Below are 19,712 nucleotides of genomic sequence, written 5' to 3'. Positions count from 1 at the left end.
TAAAAAAAAATTATGAATAACTTTTTCTTAAAATAGCTGAGGTTACATAGTTGTTTAAGTGTAGTAGGTGTGTGTGTGTGTGTAAAGTTTTTAAGAGACCAATCTTAAAATCTAAAATTAGTTTTGTTTTGTGCAGGCTGGGAGAAAGAACAAAGACTCTCACCAAGTACAAATATTTTATACAGCGTTGAAAATATCTTAAAAATAAATTTATTTTATATTTATATTTATATTTTTTTCAATCAAATATATTTATATTCTTATTATATTTATCTCTTATGTCTTAAATAATAATCATACAATACCTTAAGTCTAGAGAAAGATCAACTTATTTGCAAGTTCATGATGAGATTTTTGCTGGTAGAAAGAGCTGTATTCATTTTTTTGTTTTTTTAAGAAAACAAAAGAAATATTTCCGGCAATGAAAAGAAATTGAATTAATTAAGAAAAAGCGTCCGCCATGTACTTTTACGGCATACGTATATTATACCGTACAACTATTACTTGTATTTTGTCAAAAATAAATAAATAAAATTAAAAAAGAAAAGAAAAGGAATATAAAAAATATCGCGCAAACCAAATCAAAACTGTATCTGTAGCAGACGAAGCAGATCTATGCTATTTGTATTCAAAGACCACCCCCTTTTAGGATAGTTTTTTTTTTTTCTTTTTGCATTTGCTGCTGCTGGGCTGGCTCTCTTCTTCTTCTGGTTTAGGGTTTATTATTGGTGGATTGATTGAATTATTAGAAGGAGAGAGAGAGAGAGGAGAAGGGTAAAATCAGCATCATCGTGATCACCAGAAGAGATGGATTTGGATAAATGGATAGCGAAGGTGAAAGAAGGACAGCACCTGTTGGAAGACGATCTTCAGCTTCTCTGCGAATACGTAATTTCTTCATACTCCTCCGCCTGTTACTCTCTATAATAATATATCTTTCCCTGGTTCTTTCTTTCTTCCTAATATGCTTATACATCGATGCTTTTAGTATCTAATGGAATTGAATTAGGGTTTATACCTTTCTTGATTGATTCGCTTTGTTCCAACCCAACTACTCCTGTTTTGTCTTCTAATGCTGTCAGCACCTCCATTTTCTATTTCATTTATTTTCAATGCCAACCCCTTCCTGCTATTGATACTACTCTTTGCTTTTTTATGGTTATTTAATCGAATTCAGTTTCCTTTTACTGGATATAACAATAGTTGGAAATTTAATATTACTATTTCTTTTTTTTATACTCAGGTAAAAGAGATCCTCATCGAGGAGTCCAATGTGCAGCCTGTTAACAGCCCTGTCACTGTCTGCGGTGATATTCATGGCCAGTTTCATGATCTTATGAAACTTTTTCAGACCGGGGGTCATGTACCTGAGACTAATTACATTTTTATGGTAATCAACTTATATACTTACTACACGATAAATCTTGCCCTTTTTCCTTTTTTCCAAAGCTCTTGCCCCATATCATTGCTTCTTTTACCTGTTTTTTTGTTATGTTTAATCTGAGTCCACTTCAACATTCCTGATGCTTTTGTAGGGCGATTTTGTTGATCGAGGTTATAATAGTCTTGAAGTGTTCACTATTCTTTTGCTTCTCAAAGCAAGGTACAGTTCTTTTCATGCCTTCATTCATTGTTCTTGCTATGTTGATATACCATTATGTGATTCTACCTGTATCTTCCCCCGCCAACTACTTTACCTAGCTTTGCAAGAAAAAGTATTGCTTCCATTAGATTGGACCAAATTCTCACAAGACCTTCAGAGGCTATATGGGAATTTGTCATCTTGGTTTTTGTTAACCTGGCAACTTGAAATCCTGTATAAGTTGTTACCTGGTCACTTCAGCAGCTCAAATTCTGAAGATCAGAAGCTGGTCAGGCTATGTCCAGCTGGTATAACATTCACATGCTAAGTTTTATAATGCATGCATCTTAGATTTCTTGCTTATGTTTTTGACGAGTCTAGTTAATTTTGCTGTTTTCTATATCTTTTGGTTGTGTTTGTAGATACCCAGCTAATATTACACTTTTGCGTGGAAATCATGAAAGCAGGCAACTAACTCAGGTATGGTTTAAGCTGGACCATAATCATTATTTATTGCGTAGCTTAACATAATCACCTTGATGATTTATAACATGTGCAAGAGTGATATGTTCTCTCCACTATTCTCTGTCAAAGCTGCTGGTTTCCCCTAGGAGAGTTAAGTTATGAATGGCTGTGCTCTTTTGGCTTGATGGATGCTCAATGGCTAAGAATTGTCCCTATAAGTGTAATTTAATACTGGAATAACCAAATGTTATTGGGGGAGAAGGAAAGTACATTCTTCCAGAACTACACTTCCATTCAAACTAGTCTATGGTAACAAGATGGTAATTTAGGCCTTAGGGTTCATTTAATTCTGTTAGTGCCCCCTTTAAACTAGTCAAGTATGATAATGGATTGCCCAAGACGGGAAAGTGGACTGTCAATTTGGGATAGAGGGATCGCCATGCTGCTGTTGGACATTGTAGAGCATGGTTGATTTGGAATTCCTTTTAGTTAATGGAAGCATTTAAAACTTTTCAGGTGCAGAACTATGATATGGTTTTTGTAAGTTGTTTGTTAAAGATGAATCTAGATTTTTCCTATATTAAGTGATGGTGATAAAAATTTTGTTAAATAATGTTCTTGGGCTGGTGATATATTGAAGCAATTAGATGTACTTTTCTCAAGCAAGAGCTAATCTGGAAATTTAGGATGTTGTTCAGGTTCCAAATATGTTTGTTAGGCTGCTAAGATGACTTTAGTTTCAAGGCAACCCGCTTAGGTTGGTTTATTTTGGTTAAATTATGAGGAAAACTGTAATTCATGCATATTTTGGTTGCTCACATTTTGCTCGTAGATGCTAATGTTTTGGTAAGTAATTCATCCAAACTTAGGTTCAAGGTTCTCATGTATATATTCATTCTTGTGTGCTGGTCTAATAGCTGGATCATTTCTTGGTGAGGTTTTTAATACTTAACAGATACAGGAACTGTGAGAACATGAGTCTGAAATGTTGTAGGTTATTTCCCCAGTCGTGGTTTCAAGTTTGCTTGGTTTTTAAGCCATGTCCTCAAGTATGGTCAAATCTGATAACAAGTTTGGGAAAACTCCAGTTCAGCTAGTTCTGGATGACATCATTAAAATAATAAAATCATTTTACAGTCGTGTGTGTGTGTGTGTGTGTGTGTGTGTGTGTGTAAAAATCAGATCTCCCCTGATCCAGCCCCGATCTTAAGTTTTAGAACTGCTACAATGAAAATAAATGTGTAAATTCTAGGGTTTCAATCCAAATGATCTCATTTTTTCAAGATGGATATCCTGCTTTCTTGAAAATTTCCCTTTGGATTATAAATCTATGTTGTAAGGTATAACTTTCTTTTTCTGCCAGGTATACGGTTTCTATGATGAGTGCCAGAGGAAGTATGGAAATGCCAATGCCTGGCGGTATTGTACCGATGTTTTTGATTATCTGACACTCTCAGCGATTATAGATGGCACTGTAAGTGCAACCCCCCTACTGCAGCCCATTTCTTGCTCTTTGAATACTGTAGCCTTTTCCTCTCTAAATCTCTGTTCATTTATGTAGATGGCTCTGTATTTGCATCTGCTTCAATACCTGTTACACTTGATGTTGTTTTTTATCCTCTAGGTGCTTTGCGTCCATGGTGGTCTTTCTCCTGACATCCGAACTATCGATCAGGTGTTTTTCTTTTCCCTGTATTTGTTTAGCTGAAGAATTGTGCATTTCAGCAATACACAATATGGAGAGAGAGAGTCTCCATTGGTCACACGACATGTTGGTCTATAAAGGTTCCTGCTGCTTTGTTCTCATGGGTAGTTCTGATACAAAATCTTGCATTTTCCCTATAATATGGCAGATAAGAGTAATTGAACGGAATTGTGAAATTCCACATGAAGGACCATTCTGTGATCTCATGTGGAGTGATCCTGAAGATATTGAGACATGGGCAGTTAGTCCCCGAGGAGCAGGTTGGCTTTTTGGGTCCAGGGTCACTTCTGAGGTAATGAACCTGACCTCTAATAGGAACATGTCCCATTCACTGGAAACAAATGTCATATTGATCTGACAGTTAGTTTTCTTTTTTTCATAGTTCAACTACATTAACAATCTTGATTTGGTTTGTCGAGCACACCAACTTGTACAAGAAGGTCTCAAGTACATGTTTCAAGATAAAGGCTTAGTCACTGTAAAGACTCTGAACCTCTTATATTCATGTTGTCAGACTTATCCAAGCAGTTTGGTAATTTTCCTGGTCTGTAAAATTTGCAGGTCTGGTCTGCACCAAATTACTGTTACCGCTGTGGAAATGTAGCTTCTATACTGAGCTTCAATGAGAATATGGTGAGTATCGGAGACTTGTATACTGCCTATGTTCTTATGTGGGATCAAGGAACGCATGCTAATAATACATGCTGTTGTAATTTTGTCGTATTGTTTGTCCTTGTTTATCTTTCATAGTTTGATTATATACTAAAAACACCACAATTTTATTGCAGAGTTTATAGAATTGTGCCTATCCTGAGTATTATGGCGTATTAGTTAGTGCCCTTGAAACTAATAATATCTTTATGGGAAACACTATGATTGTATAGACAAGTGAGAATAAAAGAGCTTAAGTGCTTTTACTTCCTTTCTATTCAATGATAAATGATATTTAATTGTGTTCTTTGTACCTTTTTAATTAAATGTGGTGATTTATGCACATGCTTAGAAAGGTCATTGCTCAGTTATGAAGTTGCTGTTCTGCACTGCTGCAACTTCATGTTTTCAAACCCAGTACCGTTTCAGAACCCTTGTTTTTCAGCTTACATTATTATGAATCTGAAACTACTGGATATGTCCTTGTACGTTTTTCAATGGGAAAATTCCTTAATCATCCCCATCTGTACCCTTAGTTTTCTGTTTGTGAAATTCATGTTGTTCATCCGTGTTCATTTTTTGTGTCATTTCATAGGAGAGGGAAGTGAAGTTTTTTACAGAAACGGAGGAGAACAACCATATGAGAGGACCCAGGACAGGCGTTCCATATTTCTTGTAAAATCGGAGGGAAACATCTGCTGCACTACAAGTAAAGTTGCCGAAGCACTGTTGCTGCTTATTGCGAAAGACATTTAACGTGGAGGAGTGGAGAATACGTCATTGCGTGCATGCTTGCAGATGGACCATTCATTGTGCTTGGGGTGGAGCTCTTCCATCCCATTCACTCAAGGCTTCATTTGGGATCTGTTGCCTGTGTATTAGAGTTTTCTAATTTATACTTGGGTTATTTGTTAGATAGCGTGTCTTTATTCCAAGATGTTCATTGTTGATGCCCGTGGAATCCCATTGTGTATCTGTCTGCCTTTTTACTACATTAATTTTTAGTAACTGTTTATTTTAATTCCCAAAGCTCCTTTCAACTATTTTGGATTTCTACGCGCTAACTGGATTCGAGATGAAGAGGCGATTTTTTTCAAAATTTACTAAATTGAGATTTCCATGGAAATTTATGAATTGTGAAGGGGGGAAAAAGCGATTATGATGTGCAGGTGATTAACCTTTGTTATTGTATCATCAAGCTTGGCCATCTGAGCTCGGCCGGGAGCAATTATTACAACACCTGTGAGCATGGGAAATGGAAAATTGCTACCAAGCTGCAGGAACCGTTCTAGGAAACGCTGAGAGAGTTCATTTTCAATTTCATGCCTAGAAGACTAGAAAACCAGAAGCTGCATACTCTCGAGCGATCGCTGGATGGTGGTCTATGTTTTTACTTGTGATCTCCGCATGAACTACATCCTGCATGCTGAATTCTTCTATTTGCCAAGTTAATTCTGTGGGCAAGCTGTTGTTCAACGCTTTCCATAAGCGATGATGCTCGATTATGGGATGCAGATCAAGTTTCTACATTCCCATGCAGTTCATGTTGAAGACAGTATCATTCCTGAGCTAGCTCCTTCACCCTGATTAGGACCTTGAGGAGATTTAAATGGGAATATTGCAAAACTCCAAAATGGATGAGTTTGAATGTCTTGCGAGCTGGATTAGATATATGAAATATGTTGTGAAGTAAGGAACTTAATCAGCAAAACATGTCAACATAGAAATGTGGACTGCGTATCTCAATATCCAGTGGTAAAAAGTCAAGAAAGCAAGTCACCAGCAAGTTTTCATCACAAAAGAAGAGGCAACAAGCTTCAAATTAAACCCTAAACTGCAAACTGGAATCATTTCAAGTTTTTATCGATCACCATAAAGGAGGGATTTAAAGGAAAGATGCGAGAGTGAGGCAATAAAGAAGCCAGGAACAACCAGAGAGAAATAATGGTTCAAAGAAAATTGAAATCAAAATACCAGTTCAGCTCATCATTCCCCTGTGCAAAACATCATGCACGGGCAGCGTTGACCAATGAAAGCTTATTGTAATGGCGTGTAGATAAAAAGCAGACACTGATGAGAAAATCGCTAAAACAAACGAGAAAAACGCTAAAACAAATTAGTTTCATTCGCATTCCAAAAAATGTAGGTAGGGATAGCACTTTTATTCCCTGCATCTCTGCCACACAAGCAATCAAACTAAAATGATGAAAGATGCATTTATAGTACTAGCCAATACAAATGCAGCAACTGCCAGCAAAATCTCAATTAACTTACCGATGCAAAGAATAAGTATTGTAACTGCAACCTTAATCATCAACCTCAGCCTTAATTTCTTTTTGTAGCTCCTCTTTGTACTCTTCAAATGTCCCCGGAAAAGCAGTCACAGTTCCATCTTCCACCACCCAAATTTCACTCTTCTCTTCATCCTCACAGACACGTGATATCAATCTAGAGTCGTGACTGACCAGGACTACCCCACCAGTGAATTCATCAAGCGCATCAGCCAAGGCATCAATACTTTGCATATCCAAGTGGTTTGTGGGTTCGTCCAAAAGTAGAATATGGGGCTTTGACATTGATATTGATGTGAAGACAACTCGGGCTTTCTGCCCACCTGATAATTTTGCAATAGGGGTAAGATGATTATGACTGGGAAGTCCAAATTTGCCAAGCTTCCCCCGAACAGCCTCCTGTTTGCTAAGCCCCTCTTGGTCTGGATGGAGACGAAGAAGGTATTGTACAGGTGTTTCATCCATTGTAAGAAGATCCACAAAGTGCTGCGAGTACCTTCCAATCCTCAACTTCTGACTCCGCCTCACTTCACCTTCGGTTGGTACCAAATCACCTGCAAGAAGATTTAGGAGAGTGGATTTGCCAGCTCCATTGGGTCCAACAATAGCAACACGGGTCCCCATGTCAATGCCCACATCAACATTTGACAACTTGAAATCCTCCCGATTTGGATAACTAAAGCTCACTTCAATGAGCTGCAAGAGTGGTGGTGTAAGCTCAGTAGGTTCAGGAAAGTGGAACTCAACGCTGTAATCTCTCCACTTCCTTGGAGCTTCGGGTGGGGCTTGATCCTCATCAACCTTAGCCTTGCCCTTATTCTTTCCTGCTTCCTTGGCTGCAGCAAACTTTGCTCGATCCTTGACCTTTTCCTGCTGAACCCGATTCCCACTCCTCTTGGCAGCTTTCATCTGCTTGTCATAAATCTCAAACTTCTTGTTTGTCTCCTTCCGCCTCTGCTCATACCCAACTTCAAAGTCATCAAAATTTCCACGATAGGAGTCAAGTTTCTGATCATGTAGATGAATGATGTCATTGCAAACTGTGTTGAGGAAATCTCGGTCATGTGAGACAACAACCAAAGTTTTCTTCCACCGGCACAGATACTCCTCCAACCAGAGAACAGCCCTCAAGTCAAGATGGTTGGTAGGCTCATCAAGCAATAAAAGAGTAGGCTGCACAAAAAGTGCCCTTGCCAGTGAAATTCTCATCCTCCAGCCACCACTAAAAGACCTAGTTGGACGGCCCTGCATATCCTTGGTGAAACCCAACCCAGCAAGAATCTTTGATGCCTGTGATTCAGCAGCATCTGATCCCATCAACTGCAATTTTTCATACAATTCAGCAAGCCTCTCTCCAGCATCATCTTCATCATAATCATCACCATTGTTTTCACCCTCAGCAGGGCCGTCAGATTTCTGCAGGGAGGCAACTTCTTCTCGGAGTTTGACAAGTTCTTCATTAGCTGAAACAACTGCTTGTAAAGCTGTTTTATCATCACCAATGACCTCCTGTTCAACCAAAAGCACATCAATATTCTTTGGCACGGGAATCTTTCTCCAAGCAAGGAGCTTCAATAGTGTAGACTTGCCCATTCCATTGGGCCCAACCAAACCATATCTCCGTCCATGTGCTATCTTCACAGATGCATTTTTAAGCAGTTCTTTCCCCCGAGCTGAGACAGAAAAATTCTCTATTGTTATATCTTTGACATTTGCATCACCTTCATCTTCCCCATCAAGGACAGAAGCCCGGCTTCCAATGACGACCGTGAAAGCATCATGGTCATCTTTAAGGGCCTCCTGCCTCGCATGCTCAATGGCATGGGCAGCAAGAACTTCCTTCTTTTCACGTTTTTTTAATTCTTTATCCGATATGGCTACATCAAGGGGCTTCAATTCAGACCTCCGCTGACTGGGTCTCTTGTTTGGATCATTCTGCTGTTGCTCTTCTTCCAAGCCATTCGGCTCTTCATCATCAGACGGAGGAAGATCAATTCCATCGGTGTAAGAAGGAGCTGACTTTGGCTTGGGCTTGCTAGACGTTACGGTTGACGAAGAACCTTTCTTAGGTTTGTCATGTTTCTGGTCCATGCTAGCCAACATAGCAGTGACTGATAGTTTTTCCTTCTTTGCATCTTTATTGCCAGCCTTAGCCTTTGAGGGTGCGCCACTAGCATCCTCCTTTTGCTTCTTTCCCATTGCAGCAGTTTGTTAGTCTGTTATGAAATAAATGTTTTAGTAATGGTATAGATAGACAGCTTGTTCAAAGAAGACAAATGCACTTAAGGGCATAACAATAACAATAATTAATTCTCAATTTTTTAATTACTTGTATCATACTAACACTACACAACAGAAGCATGATAAAGGGGTAACCGTCCTAATAGGATTAATATTATAACAGAACAAATAAAAAAAAATCAGATTATTATTATTATTATTATTATTACTACAACATATTAATTCACTAAACATAAACAAAAATCAGATTTGTTGATAATACTGACAAAATAGATCTATTCTAGTGATAAATCAACTTAAGAGAAAACAGTTAAAGGCAAAGACTTGAAGCGAGTAAATCTCGTGAAACAAGACAAGCAAAGATAGAATAATCGGCAACTACAACTCGAATAGATCTAGTGGGGGGGGGGGGGATTTGTTTTCGAGTAGAATTGTGCATACCTGATTGATAACAGAGAATCTAATTAATTGATGAAGAAAGAAGTCTCAGAATAGCTATAGATAGCTTCTTCTCCCCTTGTCTTTCTCTGGAAGTAAAGAGGGACAGAGAATGGAGGTTTTCTGCTTCCAGGAGATATAAATGCAGTATAGAGCCGAAAAGAGAGAGAGAGACGGGAGTTTTGGATTTAAGACACGCCCAAACCCAAATCCAAATTCCAAAGCCACAAATAAACAACCTTAAATAAGAAGCCGGTCGCTCCCAATTGATTTTGTCGGCCTGTCTGTCTTTCAAACGCTTTCCTTGGGCTAGGCCTTTCCTTTTTATGGGTCTACGAGGACCGGCCCAAATAATTTTCTTGTTATTGGTTTCAGCCTGGCCCTTTCTTAAATCGTCTTATTTCTAAAACTGTTTTTTCTTTCTTTTTTACTTCAAAAAAACCAGTTCAAGCCTGTGATAAATCAATATATTAAATAACACATCAATAATAATAATAAAAAAGAAAAGAAAACTTACATTCATCAAAGAAATCCTCAAAACAAATATATATATATATATATATATGTTAAAGCTGAGTGGTGAAACTAAAACAAATGTTGCTTTATGTCTTCAAGCTAGTTTTGTTTTACCACGACAACAAATTAAGTTTGTGTGGAGGATTTGTTGAACTGGAGGATGAGAATTTGGAGATGAAATCAGAAGACAATTATATATGGATAAAAGCAGAAGATGAATATTTTTTTTCAATTAATTCGAAGCTGTACTCTTCTTCTCACGTGAAGGTGAATTTAACTCCGAAATTACCTAATATATATAATTTTTCAAGGTAGGATTAATTCCCATGAAAGGAGAGGAGATTTAGAAAACACTAGAAAGATGAAAGGAATTAATGATCCGAGAAGGGATAGAAGCAGATAATCCTAATCCTGTTCGAGTTAAGTTAGAGTCTTTTTTTTTTTTTTTTTTGATTTACGTGGGGTGTCCGGGCCAGCTTACGCGCACAACGACTATTCCCCACGGCCCACTGGACATCCTGCAAGCCCAGGAGCAGGTAAGGCACCGCGGGGGTGACAGGCGTGCACGGAACAAGTCACACGGTTGACCACAGTTAGAGTTTTAAATGGGTGAATGAATGCCTTTCAATTTTATTTTATTTTTTATTTTTTTATTTTTTTTAAAAAAAGGCAAAGCCGATAAAAATATCCCTAATCAACCCCCCCCCCCCAAACAATGCATTAATATTTTTCTTTTAAATTTAGAGGTGTGTGTGTGTGTGTGTGATGCGGTGCATCGATCCTATTGCATTTAGAGATGTGATCAGCATAAACAAATGGCTTCTGTTAGTTAGTTAGTTAGTTAGTTAGTTATAGCCTAGCTAGTAGCTACTGCATACGTACGTACCTCCCTCCAGAAAGACGAGACACTGCTTGATTTTTGATTGAGCAACGCAAACGGAGATTTCAGATAGAGAGCAGCAAGCAGTCGTCTGTTTTAAGTAGGACTGGAGGAATCAAAACAGATATCGCATCCATCTTAAAGTAAAAGAATTAGCCGCGAGAGAGAGAGAGGGAGAGAGAGCCAGCCCTCTCTGTAACTTTTGGTGTTGCCTTTGTCTCCTCCTCCTCTTTGTTTCTACGCAATGCTGTCTCTTCTTCCTTCCCGTCTCCATTAGATTTTGGAAAACGCTCTCTCTCCCTCTCTAGGTAATCTTTCTCTCTTTTTAATTGTATGTTCTTTGCTGTTTTCATCAATTTGTGGTCTTTCTTTGGATGCTTAATTTGCTCTCTGCCTTCAAGTTCTTTGCTCTCTTTTTTACAAATGCTGCTACTGCTTTAATGCCTCAATAACTTGCTAATCCAAATCATTACTGGCAACACCCTCAATGTTGTTGCAAATTAAAGATCCTCCCCCCCAAGATTTCCTTGCTCCTTTCTTTAACTTTCTTCGTCAATCTCAACGACTGTACGTGATTGCTGTCTTGGCTCATCCATATTTCTTTCTTTTTTAGTACATTTCTTTTGTTTGATATGCCTTTTTTAAGATGATACAATTCTCAATCTTCGGTTCATCTTTCTTCACAGATCACACGTGGTTTCTGGGAGAGTGGAAAGGCTTCTTGGAAAACTCATCTTTCTCTTTGGACGACATGGCTCAGCTTGTGGAGACAGTTGGCTCAAAAGGAGTCGTCAAAAGAACTGAATTTGTCAGAATCATAACAAGGGCATTGCACTCGCTTGGTTATGAGGAGATTGGAACCCTTTTGGAGAACCAATCAGGAATACCATTGCAATCACAAGAGATTAGCTCGTTCAAGAACCAAGTGTTGGCTGGAAACTGGGATCAAAGTGTGGAAACGTTGCATGCGATCAGTCTTCTGGACAAATCAACCCTGACTTCTCAGGCATCATTCTTGATATGGGAGCAGCAGTTCCTCGAATTTCTGAGGGACGATCATATTCTTGATTCCTTAAATACTCTAAGGAAAAAAATTGCGCCTCTTGATATAAATTCTAACCGTGTTCAAGAACTTGCTTCCTGTACCATCTCTCCTCCAGAGGATCTAAACATTGAGTCAAGGCCAGAGATTCTAGAGAAACTACATAACTTTCTTCCTCCGTCACTCATGATTCATCCAACAAGGTTAGAAAGTATTATTGAGGAGGCTATTAGTCTGCGACGATTAAGCTGCCTGTATCACAATATTTCAGATAGAAATGTCTCTTTGTACTCGGATCATAAGTGTGGAATGAGCCGGCTTCCTTGTCAAGCAAAGCAGGTTAGAACTTAGATGTCTTCAGGGCTGATGGTCCCCTTTTTTAATTCCTTTCTGTCCTATACATATCTGTTTTTTTGGGTACTATCTGATTGGCCTTCAAAGAAATTTAGATTTATGTAATTGTTTTTGTCAGAGAATTGAAACTTTAACGGTTTAAATTTTTAAATTGAGAAGATTTTTTAATATAATATTATAGTTTTATTGATCAAGTGGTTACAAATTCAAATTTCATCATCCAATTCTAATTAATAAAAAAAAATTAAACTTTTAGATTAAAATATTTTTTGATTTTTTATGATAAAAACCAAAGCTTATAATGTAAATTATTACACTAAGGCTGATGTTCTTAAACGAGTATTACTGTTAGTGTAATCTTGAACATCAGCCTTATGTAATCGTAAGTTGTTGTTGCTCTTTTCATAATCCAATGGCCTTGCATATCTTTCTCTCACCAAACATACAGATTCACAGTGTTCAAATCATCACTACATTTCAACATTAAAAGTTGTATGGTATATAAAATATTTCGCTGCTTTTGTAATCATTGTTACTGCGTCTCGTAGCATCGATCCCGCCTACCATGAATATGCTGCACATTTCTGTGAAATTGCTGTATGAATCCTTTATGTTTATGATAATTGGACAGATTCTGAGCATGCACGTTGATGAAGTCTGGTTTCTGCAATTTTCACATAACGGAAAGTATTTGGCATCATCGTCCAAGGATGAATCAGCAATCATATGGGAGGTAATATTAATGTTTCTTTAATCTTTTTATCCTTCTTCTCAACAATATTATGCTTTCCTTGATTTGCATAGCACATGGACATTTAGCGTAAGGTAAGTATGCCGTTGAAGATGATCTACATGGTCATCTCCCGCTACATGATCCATCATATATTCTTCTTCTTAATTCCTCATTCAGGTTACAGATGGCGGTGAAGTGTTATTTGGGCATATACTTGGTCATGAGAAACCAGTTTTGACTGTTTCATGGAGCCCTGATGATGACCAGTTACTTACTTGTGGCGAAGGAGAGGTTATCAAACGATGGGAAGCCAATTCGGGACGGTTGCTCCATGTTTATGAGAGAACTGATTTTGGTTTTATTTCCTGTGCATGGTGTCCTGTTGGGTTTATACTTGCTGGTACGACTGACCAGAGCATCATCCTGTTGGATTTGGAAGGAGCGGAGCTGGATTCTTGGAAAGACTATGCACTCAGGATGTCGGAAATGGCCATAACTAATGATGGAACTAGAATCTTAAGCATATACGAAGATAGCTCGATAGCAGTGATTGACAGGGAAAAGAAAAAAATTTTGAGACTGCTTCCGCAAGAGGGTGTGATTACTTCCTTCTCATTATCGAATGACAACAAAGTCCTTCTCGTTAATCTGCTAAACCGAGGAATCCATTTTTGGAGTCTTCTAGAAGGTTATGAGGGCCTCATCAGCAGATATGAAGGTCGGATAAGCACACGATTTATCATCAGATCTTGTCTTGGTGGATTAGAAGAAACATTTATAGCGAGTGGGAGTGAGGATTCTCGGGTACGTACTGTGATTTTCTGTAATAAATCTGAGTTAAAATATTTGAGGTTCTCTTCCATGAGAAACGATGCTACTGAAGATTAATAGAAAATTACTTGAAACACTGTTCTAATTATCTAAACTATACCTTTTGTTGTTTAGTTTGTTGTGGTGTTATCCATGAATTAACACAGGGCGAATACTACTTGGAATATACAACCTGTGATCATGTTTTGTCTCGATCATTTGTTAAGATAGCTTGGGATTGATGATTGATCCGTGTGATATTAATTGCAGGTGTTCATATGGCATAGAGGCCAAAGGATTCCAATCATGCAACTGCAATCAATTCATACAGGAACTGTGAACTGCGTGAGCTGGAACCCAACAAATATTCACATGCTGGCTTCTGCTAGTGATGATCATAAAATTGTTATATGGGGTCCTCCATCCTAGTCACGGAAGTTGAAGCTTCAGGGATATGAAAGGGATGGGTTTTAATCAAAGAAATTGAAGCAAACTCTCAACAGCTATAGCTAGCCAAGTAGCTAAAGTTCTTTTGAAGTAGATTACTGATCAGTGCTTAATTGTGTGTGTGTGTGAAGCCTGTCTCGGTCTCAGCGTATTTGCCTTGCTTTGCTTTGTAGTTTACCATGGATCAAGTAATAATAATGTTTAGCATTACTCTTGTGTCTGTAGTTACCATTCATCATCATTGACTAACACGCCATTGAAGTCCAATGTTTCCTGTGGCAAAGACGCTGCAATATCCATACGCACTTTCTTTTATCTGTTCTTCAGTACAAAGTTAACTTACCAGGCTCAGCTCACAGCTGCTTAAGGAGTACATATCCAATGGCCAATAGCTCAATGGTCACAACCGAAGACAATCTAATTTGTTCAAAAAGGTTCGTGACAATTGTTGGCCAATTCAAGATCTAATTATGCAAATAGGGCAACTCTAATGTCATCAGTATGGCTACTGCCAGGCATAAAGTGTAATGGAAAACCTGTAAAAGCTTGAAACTCTTAGACTATTACACTCCAAAGAAGCCTCCTACGAGTTGTCCGTATAAAATTAACAAATACTACCGCAATAACAACGCAGCGGCTCAGGGGGTATCCTAGTACTTTCACTGCACTCTCCTTTGGATTTTATCAGGACTTTGAGAAGCACAAGGCGCGCAAACTTTCTTCTTCTGGACAAATATACCCTGGAACGAAGCATTACAAGAATCCCACATTGGAAACAAACAAAGGATTAAAAGCGGTAATAAAGTGTGGAGGAAGAACATTAGGTAAGGCCTTACTGGAATAGGATCTGTTCTATAAGACCGTGTGATCATAGCGGTGAGTAACGGCTTGATGATTTTTGTGATTATCATTGGCCTGCGGAGACCGTGTCCAGCTATTGATTTGGCTGGAGAGGGTCATGCGGTTGTCTGGCAGAGTGGCTCCCTTTTTTAGTGGTCAACGGGTTTGTTTTCATCAAATGAAACAATTACAGTGATAGTAAATAGATACAAAAAAAAATGTTCATGATATCTAAAAGTGGAAAAATAATATTATTTAAATAAAAAGATAAAAATTAGTGAGTTACTTATGTGGTGGGTTAATTTTTTATTTTATATAATAATTTTAATATTCATACTATTAATTATAATAATATTTATAACACATTATTATATTAACACACATGAACACGTCCATACCCAACTTGGGGTTCGGCGTGGACGCGTCCAGGCTTAAAATATTATTACCACCCAAGAAAAATCATATAGTTGATTTGAAGAATAAAAATAAAACTTGTTGTTGATGTGCCATAAATATTATTATTTTTATTATAGTTGAAGGTATTAATATTAACACTATTATTTGTGTTATAAACATTACTATTTTTATTATAGTTCAAAGCATTAATATAAAAGGTTTAATTATTTCCGGTATAAATATTTTTATTTTTATTATAATTGAAAGTAATAATATTTATTTTTAGTGCAGTTCAAACTATTAATATCAAAATAAAATATTATTTGGGGTACAAAGACTATTATGTTTATTATCATTGAAAGTATTGATACTAAAAAATATTATTATTTTTTGCTCCAGCGCCATGTCGGGTTTGACCCTTAGCCTTGGGATTAGGGCAAGCCAGTCCCCACTACCACATGGGCACGCGGGTCTGACCCCGCAAAAGAGCAGGCAGCCCAAGCGCCAGGTGTCCTCACGTGAAGGCGTGAGCCTGGCTCCCACCCAGGGCAAGGGAAGCCAGCCCAGCGCCACCTGGGCTTAGGGCTGCCCAGCGCAAGGGCAGTCAGCCCCAGCGTCACGTGGCGATCGAGTTTAACCCAGCACAAGGTCAGGTCAGCCCAAGCACCAGGTGTCCTTATGTGCAGGCGCGGGCCCGGCTGACACCTAGTGCAGCTCCACTAAAACTTGAAGTGATCATTTTCTCTCCAAGCATTATTTCAATCTGAATGCATCCCAGTGAAAAGATAACCCCTTCCCCGCTGCATTTGCAACTTGTAGTCCTTTTATTTACTCATGAATTCTTTCTGCAAGCAGCTAGTAAAGTAGAGGGCTTGCGTTAGTTGAGGGCTTCTATTATATTATAGACCATTTCCAATCATAACCTGTTTGATTTTTGATTGAGCTACGCAAGCATAGATTACAAATAGAGAGCAGCAAGCAGTCTGTTTTCAGGGGGACTGGAGGAATCAAAACAGATATTACATTCGTCCTATTCCTATCCATCTTCGTTTTATTCCTCTTTTACGGCTGCTACTGCTACTGGCCAGTATAATACTAGTATATTGTCCCGCGCTTCGTAGCGAGTTAATAATAATTTTTTTTAAATGTAAAAAAAATACTAAAAGTACAGAGAATATTTTAAACATCTTGGGTTTGACGGTCATGCCACACCCAAGTCTGGCATATGATAATTAAAATATTAAGACTTGTATTTTTTTATTATTTTTTATAAGAAAAAACATTTAAACTATATCCTAAAAAGAAATTCAAGTTCAATAATTATTTATAAACAACAAATCATTACAAAATCTAATTTAACATTTGAGATCTAAAAATTCAAATCATATATTCCTATTGAAATAATTATATATATATATATATGAATTTGTTATTCCTTCAATAGAAATTCTATCTTCTCTTTTTTTTTCTCTCTCTTTTTTTATATATATTTTTTAATTAAACTCAGTGAAAAAAAACGGTTATTTAATGGGTGGTCCTTTGTGATTTTTCACTAACGCACAACAATATTTTATAATTTTTTTTAACAATATTGGACTACAAGTGTTTAGTTTCATCATACATATTTCCATCCACAATGCACACATAAAAGAAAAGTTTATTTTTGAAAACTTGAAATAAATCACGTAGAACTCAATATTTTTTTTCATTATTTCCTTTTTGAACATAACAAATTTATAAAATAAGTTGCACAAACAAAAAGGATTTTGCTTTTAAGTTCTACTGCATATGAATGAAAAATCCTGCTTGAATGAGTCAATGTTTGTTTTTGCAGTCCAATCGTGCTTCTAAAATTTTTTAGATTTTTTAATCCAAGCGCAGGCCAAGCAGACCCGCGCCTGGGTGTGGCAAGCATGTTAGACCCAAACATGGTTGTCAGATCCTAGTAGCTTGGGGCTGGCGTGGTTGTCAGACCCAAGGCACCTGAGCCTAGAATGGTTGTCATACCCAAGGCTCTTGGGTCTTGAATGATTGTCAGACCCATGATGTATGTGGGTTTAGTGTGGTTGCGGCAACCAAGCCTGACCTAACGCGCTAAAGTTGTAGAGAAGAATCAATGAATGAGAAGAAAACGAAAGCCAAATAAATGTCTCATGAAAAGATAAGAAATTAAAAGTGAAACTACTATTACAATCCATAATAAAAGTTCTCTTGATCTACAGTGATTTCCCTACACCATTTAACTTTTGTTATAATATAATTGGATTTGTTATCTTTTTTCTTGACACTATTCATTGTGTTTAACACATGCAAGATCACCGACAATTAATGCCTGTCAGCATTTTTCTGAGATCTAAGATATTGTTTACTTTTTCACTTGCACTGTTTATTACTGTTCAGTATAAACAAAATCACCGAAGGTTAATGTATGTCGGTATTTTCCCAATAGCTAATGTATTATTCACTTCTCACTTGCTTATTGTTTAGTATATATGAGATAACTGATGGTTAAGATATATCGATATTTTCTCGAGAGCCAAGGTATTCTTCACTTTTCACTTGCATTGTTTGTTACTGTTCTTTATAAACGGAATCATTTACGGACTAAATTTCAATTAGACTTTACAGACGAATACATTGATGAACAAATTAAAATATTAATTTTTAATTTTCTGACAGTAAAGACATCTATAATACTGGTGCATTTATGAAAATTTGTATTAAATAAAAAATTTCAATTAGACTTTACAGAAGGATACACCAACGAAAAAATCAAAATATTAATATTTAATTTACCATCAATAAAGACATCGATGATACGTGGCGGGTTTCTGAATATTTTTTATTAAATTGAAAATTCCAACAAGACTTTACAGACAATACACCGACGGAAAAATTAAAATATTAATTTTTGATTGTCTGACAATAAAAATGTCAGTAATACTTGTCATGTTTCTGAAATTTTTTGATTAAATTATAGATTTCAACTAAACTTTACAGACATATACATAGACAGAAAAATTAAAAATATTAATATTTAATTTACCGTCAGAAAAAATTTCGGTATAAAAATCCTAAATTAAAAGACCAGAATCTTTAAAATCAAAACAGACAAGCACATCTTTTTCTTCCCTCTCTCTCCCCCTCCCTCCCATCAACCCATTCTCTTCTCTTTTTCTTCGCGCACATGTATGTTTTCTCTTTTTATTCTCTTATTATTTAATGATTTGTTTGAATTTTTTCTTTTTTTAGGCTCGAGAAAACTTTACATTAAGGTAATTTTTTTTCCTTTTTTTTCCTTTTTTTTAATATTTTTTCTGTTATTAATAATTGTATAAATATTATTGATAATTTTTTATTTTTAAATTTTTTTTATGTTATTAATAATTGTATAAATGTTAATGGAAATTTTGTAATTATTTTATAAATAATTGTATAAATGTTGATTGGAATTTTTTAATTTTTCTGCTGTTAATAATTATATAATTGTTATTGAAATTTGTTTTAATTTTTATATTCTTTAAAGATTGTATATAGATTGTTGAGATTGTTGAGATTTTTTAATTGTTTTTTTAATTTTTTGTTATTTAATGATTTTTGAGATTTTTGAATTTTTTTTTTAATATTTTAACCTTTTTTGTTCTTTAATGACTGTATATAGATTATTGAAATTTGTTTTTAGTTTTCTATTGTTGATATGGTTATCTGATTGAGTTGTTGGTGTTAACAGATAATTCTTGATTTCATGAAAAATAAAAATTATTTTAAAATAATAAAAAATAAATAAAAATAGTAGCTATCATAAATAAAAAAAAGTTAAGATATCTTAATATTTAACATTAATTTATTTCTTATTGTTTTTTCCTTTTGAAATAAGTAAAACAAGAGTGCACAAATACAACAAGTAAGATTACAACAAGTAAGATATATTTTTTTTTTTATCATTAGTATTATTTTCAGTAAATAGAGAAAACGATATGTTTTACTTTTAGAAGTAGCTATATCCACGTGTTATTGAGATGCCCACGTTGCAGACTGCCATTGGTCAGATGACAAAGCAGAATATGCCATCAGCATCATTATTTCAACTTTAATAATCAACCACCGAAATTTTCTTTTAATTAATATACCAATCTCATGGAAAGTAAAAAAGAAAAAGAAAAAGAAAAAAAGAAGATGTTGATCCCCCAACTATCACTTGATTCTCAATTAGATCCCAAACAAAAACATTTCCAGGTGGATCCTTATATTTTAAGTTACCCAATTAACCCTCATATTAAATATTTTCCTTTAAAATCATAAAAAGCAAGGACTTATTGTC

The 19,712-nt window shown here is 36.3% G+C and overlaps 3 protein-coding genes across 6 annotated transcripts; 2 read left to right on the top strand and 1 right to left on the bottom strand.

Annotated features, from left to right (window-relative positions):
* The first annotated feature begins 586 nt into the window (after positions 1-586).
* LOC7455513 (phytochrome-associated serine/threonine-protein phosphatase) lies at positions 587-5,424 on the top strand. The gene is made up of 10 exons (XM_002315328.4): positions 587-888; positions 1,244-1,390; positions 1,536-1,603; positions 2,005-2,062; positions 3,411-3,521; positions 3,672-3,722; positions 3,901-4,044; positions 4,135-4,230; positions 4,314-4,385; positions 4,999-5,424. The coding sequence occupies exons 1-10, from the start codon at positions 808-810 to the stop codon at positions 5,080-5,082; spliced, it is 912 nt and encodes a 303-aa protein (XP_002315364.1). The 5' UTR covers positions 587-807; the 3' UTR covers positions 5,083-5,424.
* Positions 5,425-5,559: 135 nt separating this feature from the next.
* On the bottom strand, positions 5,560-9,591 carry LOC18102810 (ABC transporter F family member 4). 4 transcript variants are annotated; one of them, XM_024611040.2, is made up of 3 exons: positions 9,377-9,591; positions 6,678-8,910; positions 5,560-6,062 (listed from the first exon to the last, which is right to left on the bottom strand). In XM_024611040.2, the coding sequence occupies exon 2, from the start codon at positions 8,891-8,893 to the stop codon at positions 6,710-6,712; it is 2,184 nt and encodes a 727-aa protein (XP_024466808.1). In that variant the 5' UTR covers positions 8,894-8,910; positions 9,377-9,591; the 3' UTR covers positions 5,560-6,062; positions 6,678-6,709. The 4 variants fall into 4 exon arrangements, with proteins under 4 accessions (XP_024466808.1, XP_024466810.1, XP_024466809.1 ...); XM_024611042.2 differs by having other exon boundaries at positions 5,560-5,997; XM_024611041.2 differs by having other exon boundaries at positions 5,560-5,986.
* A 1,150-nt stretch (positions 9,592-10,741) lies between these two features.
* LOC7469110 (WD repeat-containing protein 26 homolog) lies at positions 10,742-14,365 on the top strand. The gene is made up of 5 exons (XM_002315329.3): positions 10,742-11,077; positions 11,456-12,150; positions 12,797-12,898; positions 13,076-13,702; positions 13,979-14,365. The coding sequence occupies exons 2-5, from the start codon at positions 11,521-11,523 to the stop codon at positions 14,135-14,137; spliced, it is 1,518 nt and encodes a 505-aa protein (XP_002315365.1). The 5' UTR covers positions 10,742-11,077; positions 11,456-11,520; the 3' UTR covers positions 14,138-14,365.
* The last annotated feature ends 5,347 nt before the right edge of the window (positions 14,366-19,712 follow it).

The sequence above is a fragment of the Populus trichocarpa genome, chromosome 10 (assembly GCF_000002775.5).
Source record: "Populus trichocarpa isolate Nisqually-1 chromosome 10, P.trichocarpa_v4.1, whole genome shotgun sequence".
NCBI classification, from domain to species: Eukaryota; Viridiplantae; Streptophyta; class Magnoliopsida; order Malpighiales; family Salicaceae; genus Populus; species Populus trichocarpa.
The sequence above is the reverse complement of the archived record's forward strand: the minus strand, read 5'-3'. Positions and strand labels throughout refer to the sequence as shown.

Coding starts and splice junctions, on each gene's coding strand:
- LOC7469110 (XM_002315329.3), top strand. CDS start 11,521: ATGGCTCAGCTTGTGGAGACAGTTGGCTCAAAAGGAGTCGTCAAAAGA. Junction 12,899..13,075: donor AATCAGCAATCATATGGGAG/GTAATATTAATG, acceptor TTCCTCATTCAG/GTTACAGATGGCGGTGAAGT. Junction 13,703..13,978: donor GTGGGAGTGAGGATTCTCGG/GTACGTACTGTG, acceptor TATTAATTGCAG/GTGTTCATATGGCATAGAGG.
- LOC7455513 (XM_002315328.4), top strand. CDS start 808: ATGGATTTGGATAAATGGATAGCGAAGGTGAAAGAAGGACAGCACCTG. Junction 3,522..3,671: donor CAGCGATTATAGATGGCACT/GTAAGTGCAACC, acceptor TTTATCCTCTAG/GTGCTTTGCGTCCATGGTGG. Junction 3,723..3,900: donor ACATCCGAACTATCGATCAG/GTGTTTTTCTTT, acceptor ATAATATGGCAG/ATAAGAGTAATTGAACGGAA.
- LOC18102810 (XM_024611040.2), bottom strand. CDS start 8,893: ATGGGAAAGAAGCAAAAGGAGGATGCTAGTGGCGCACCCTCAAAGGCT.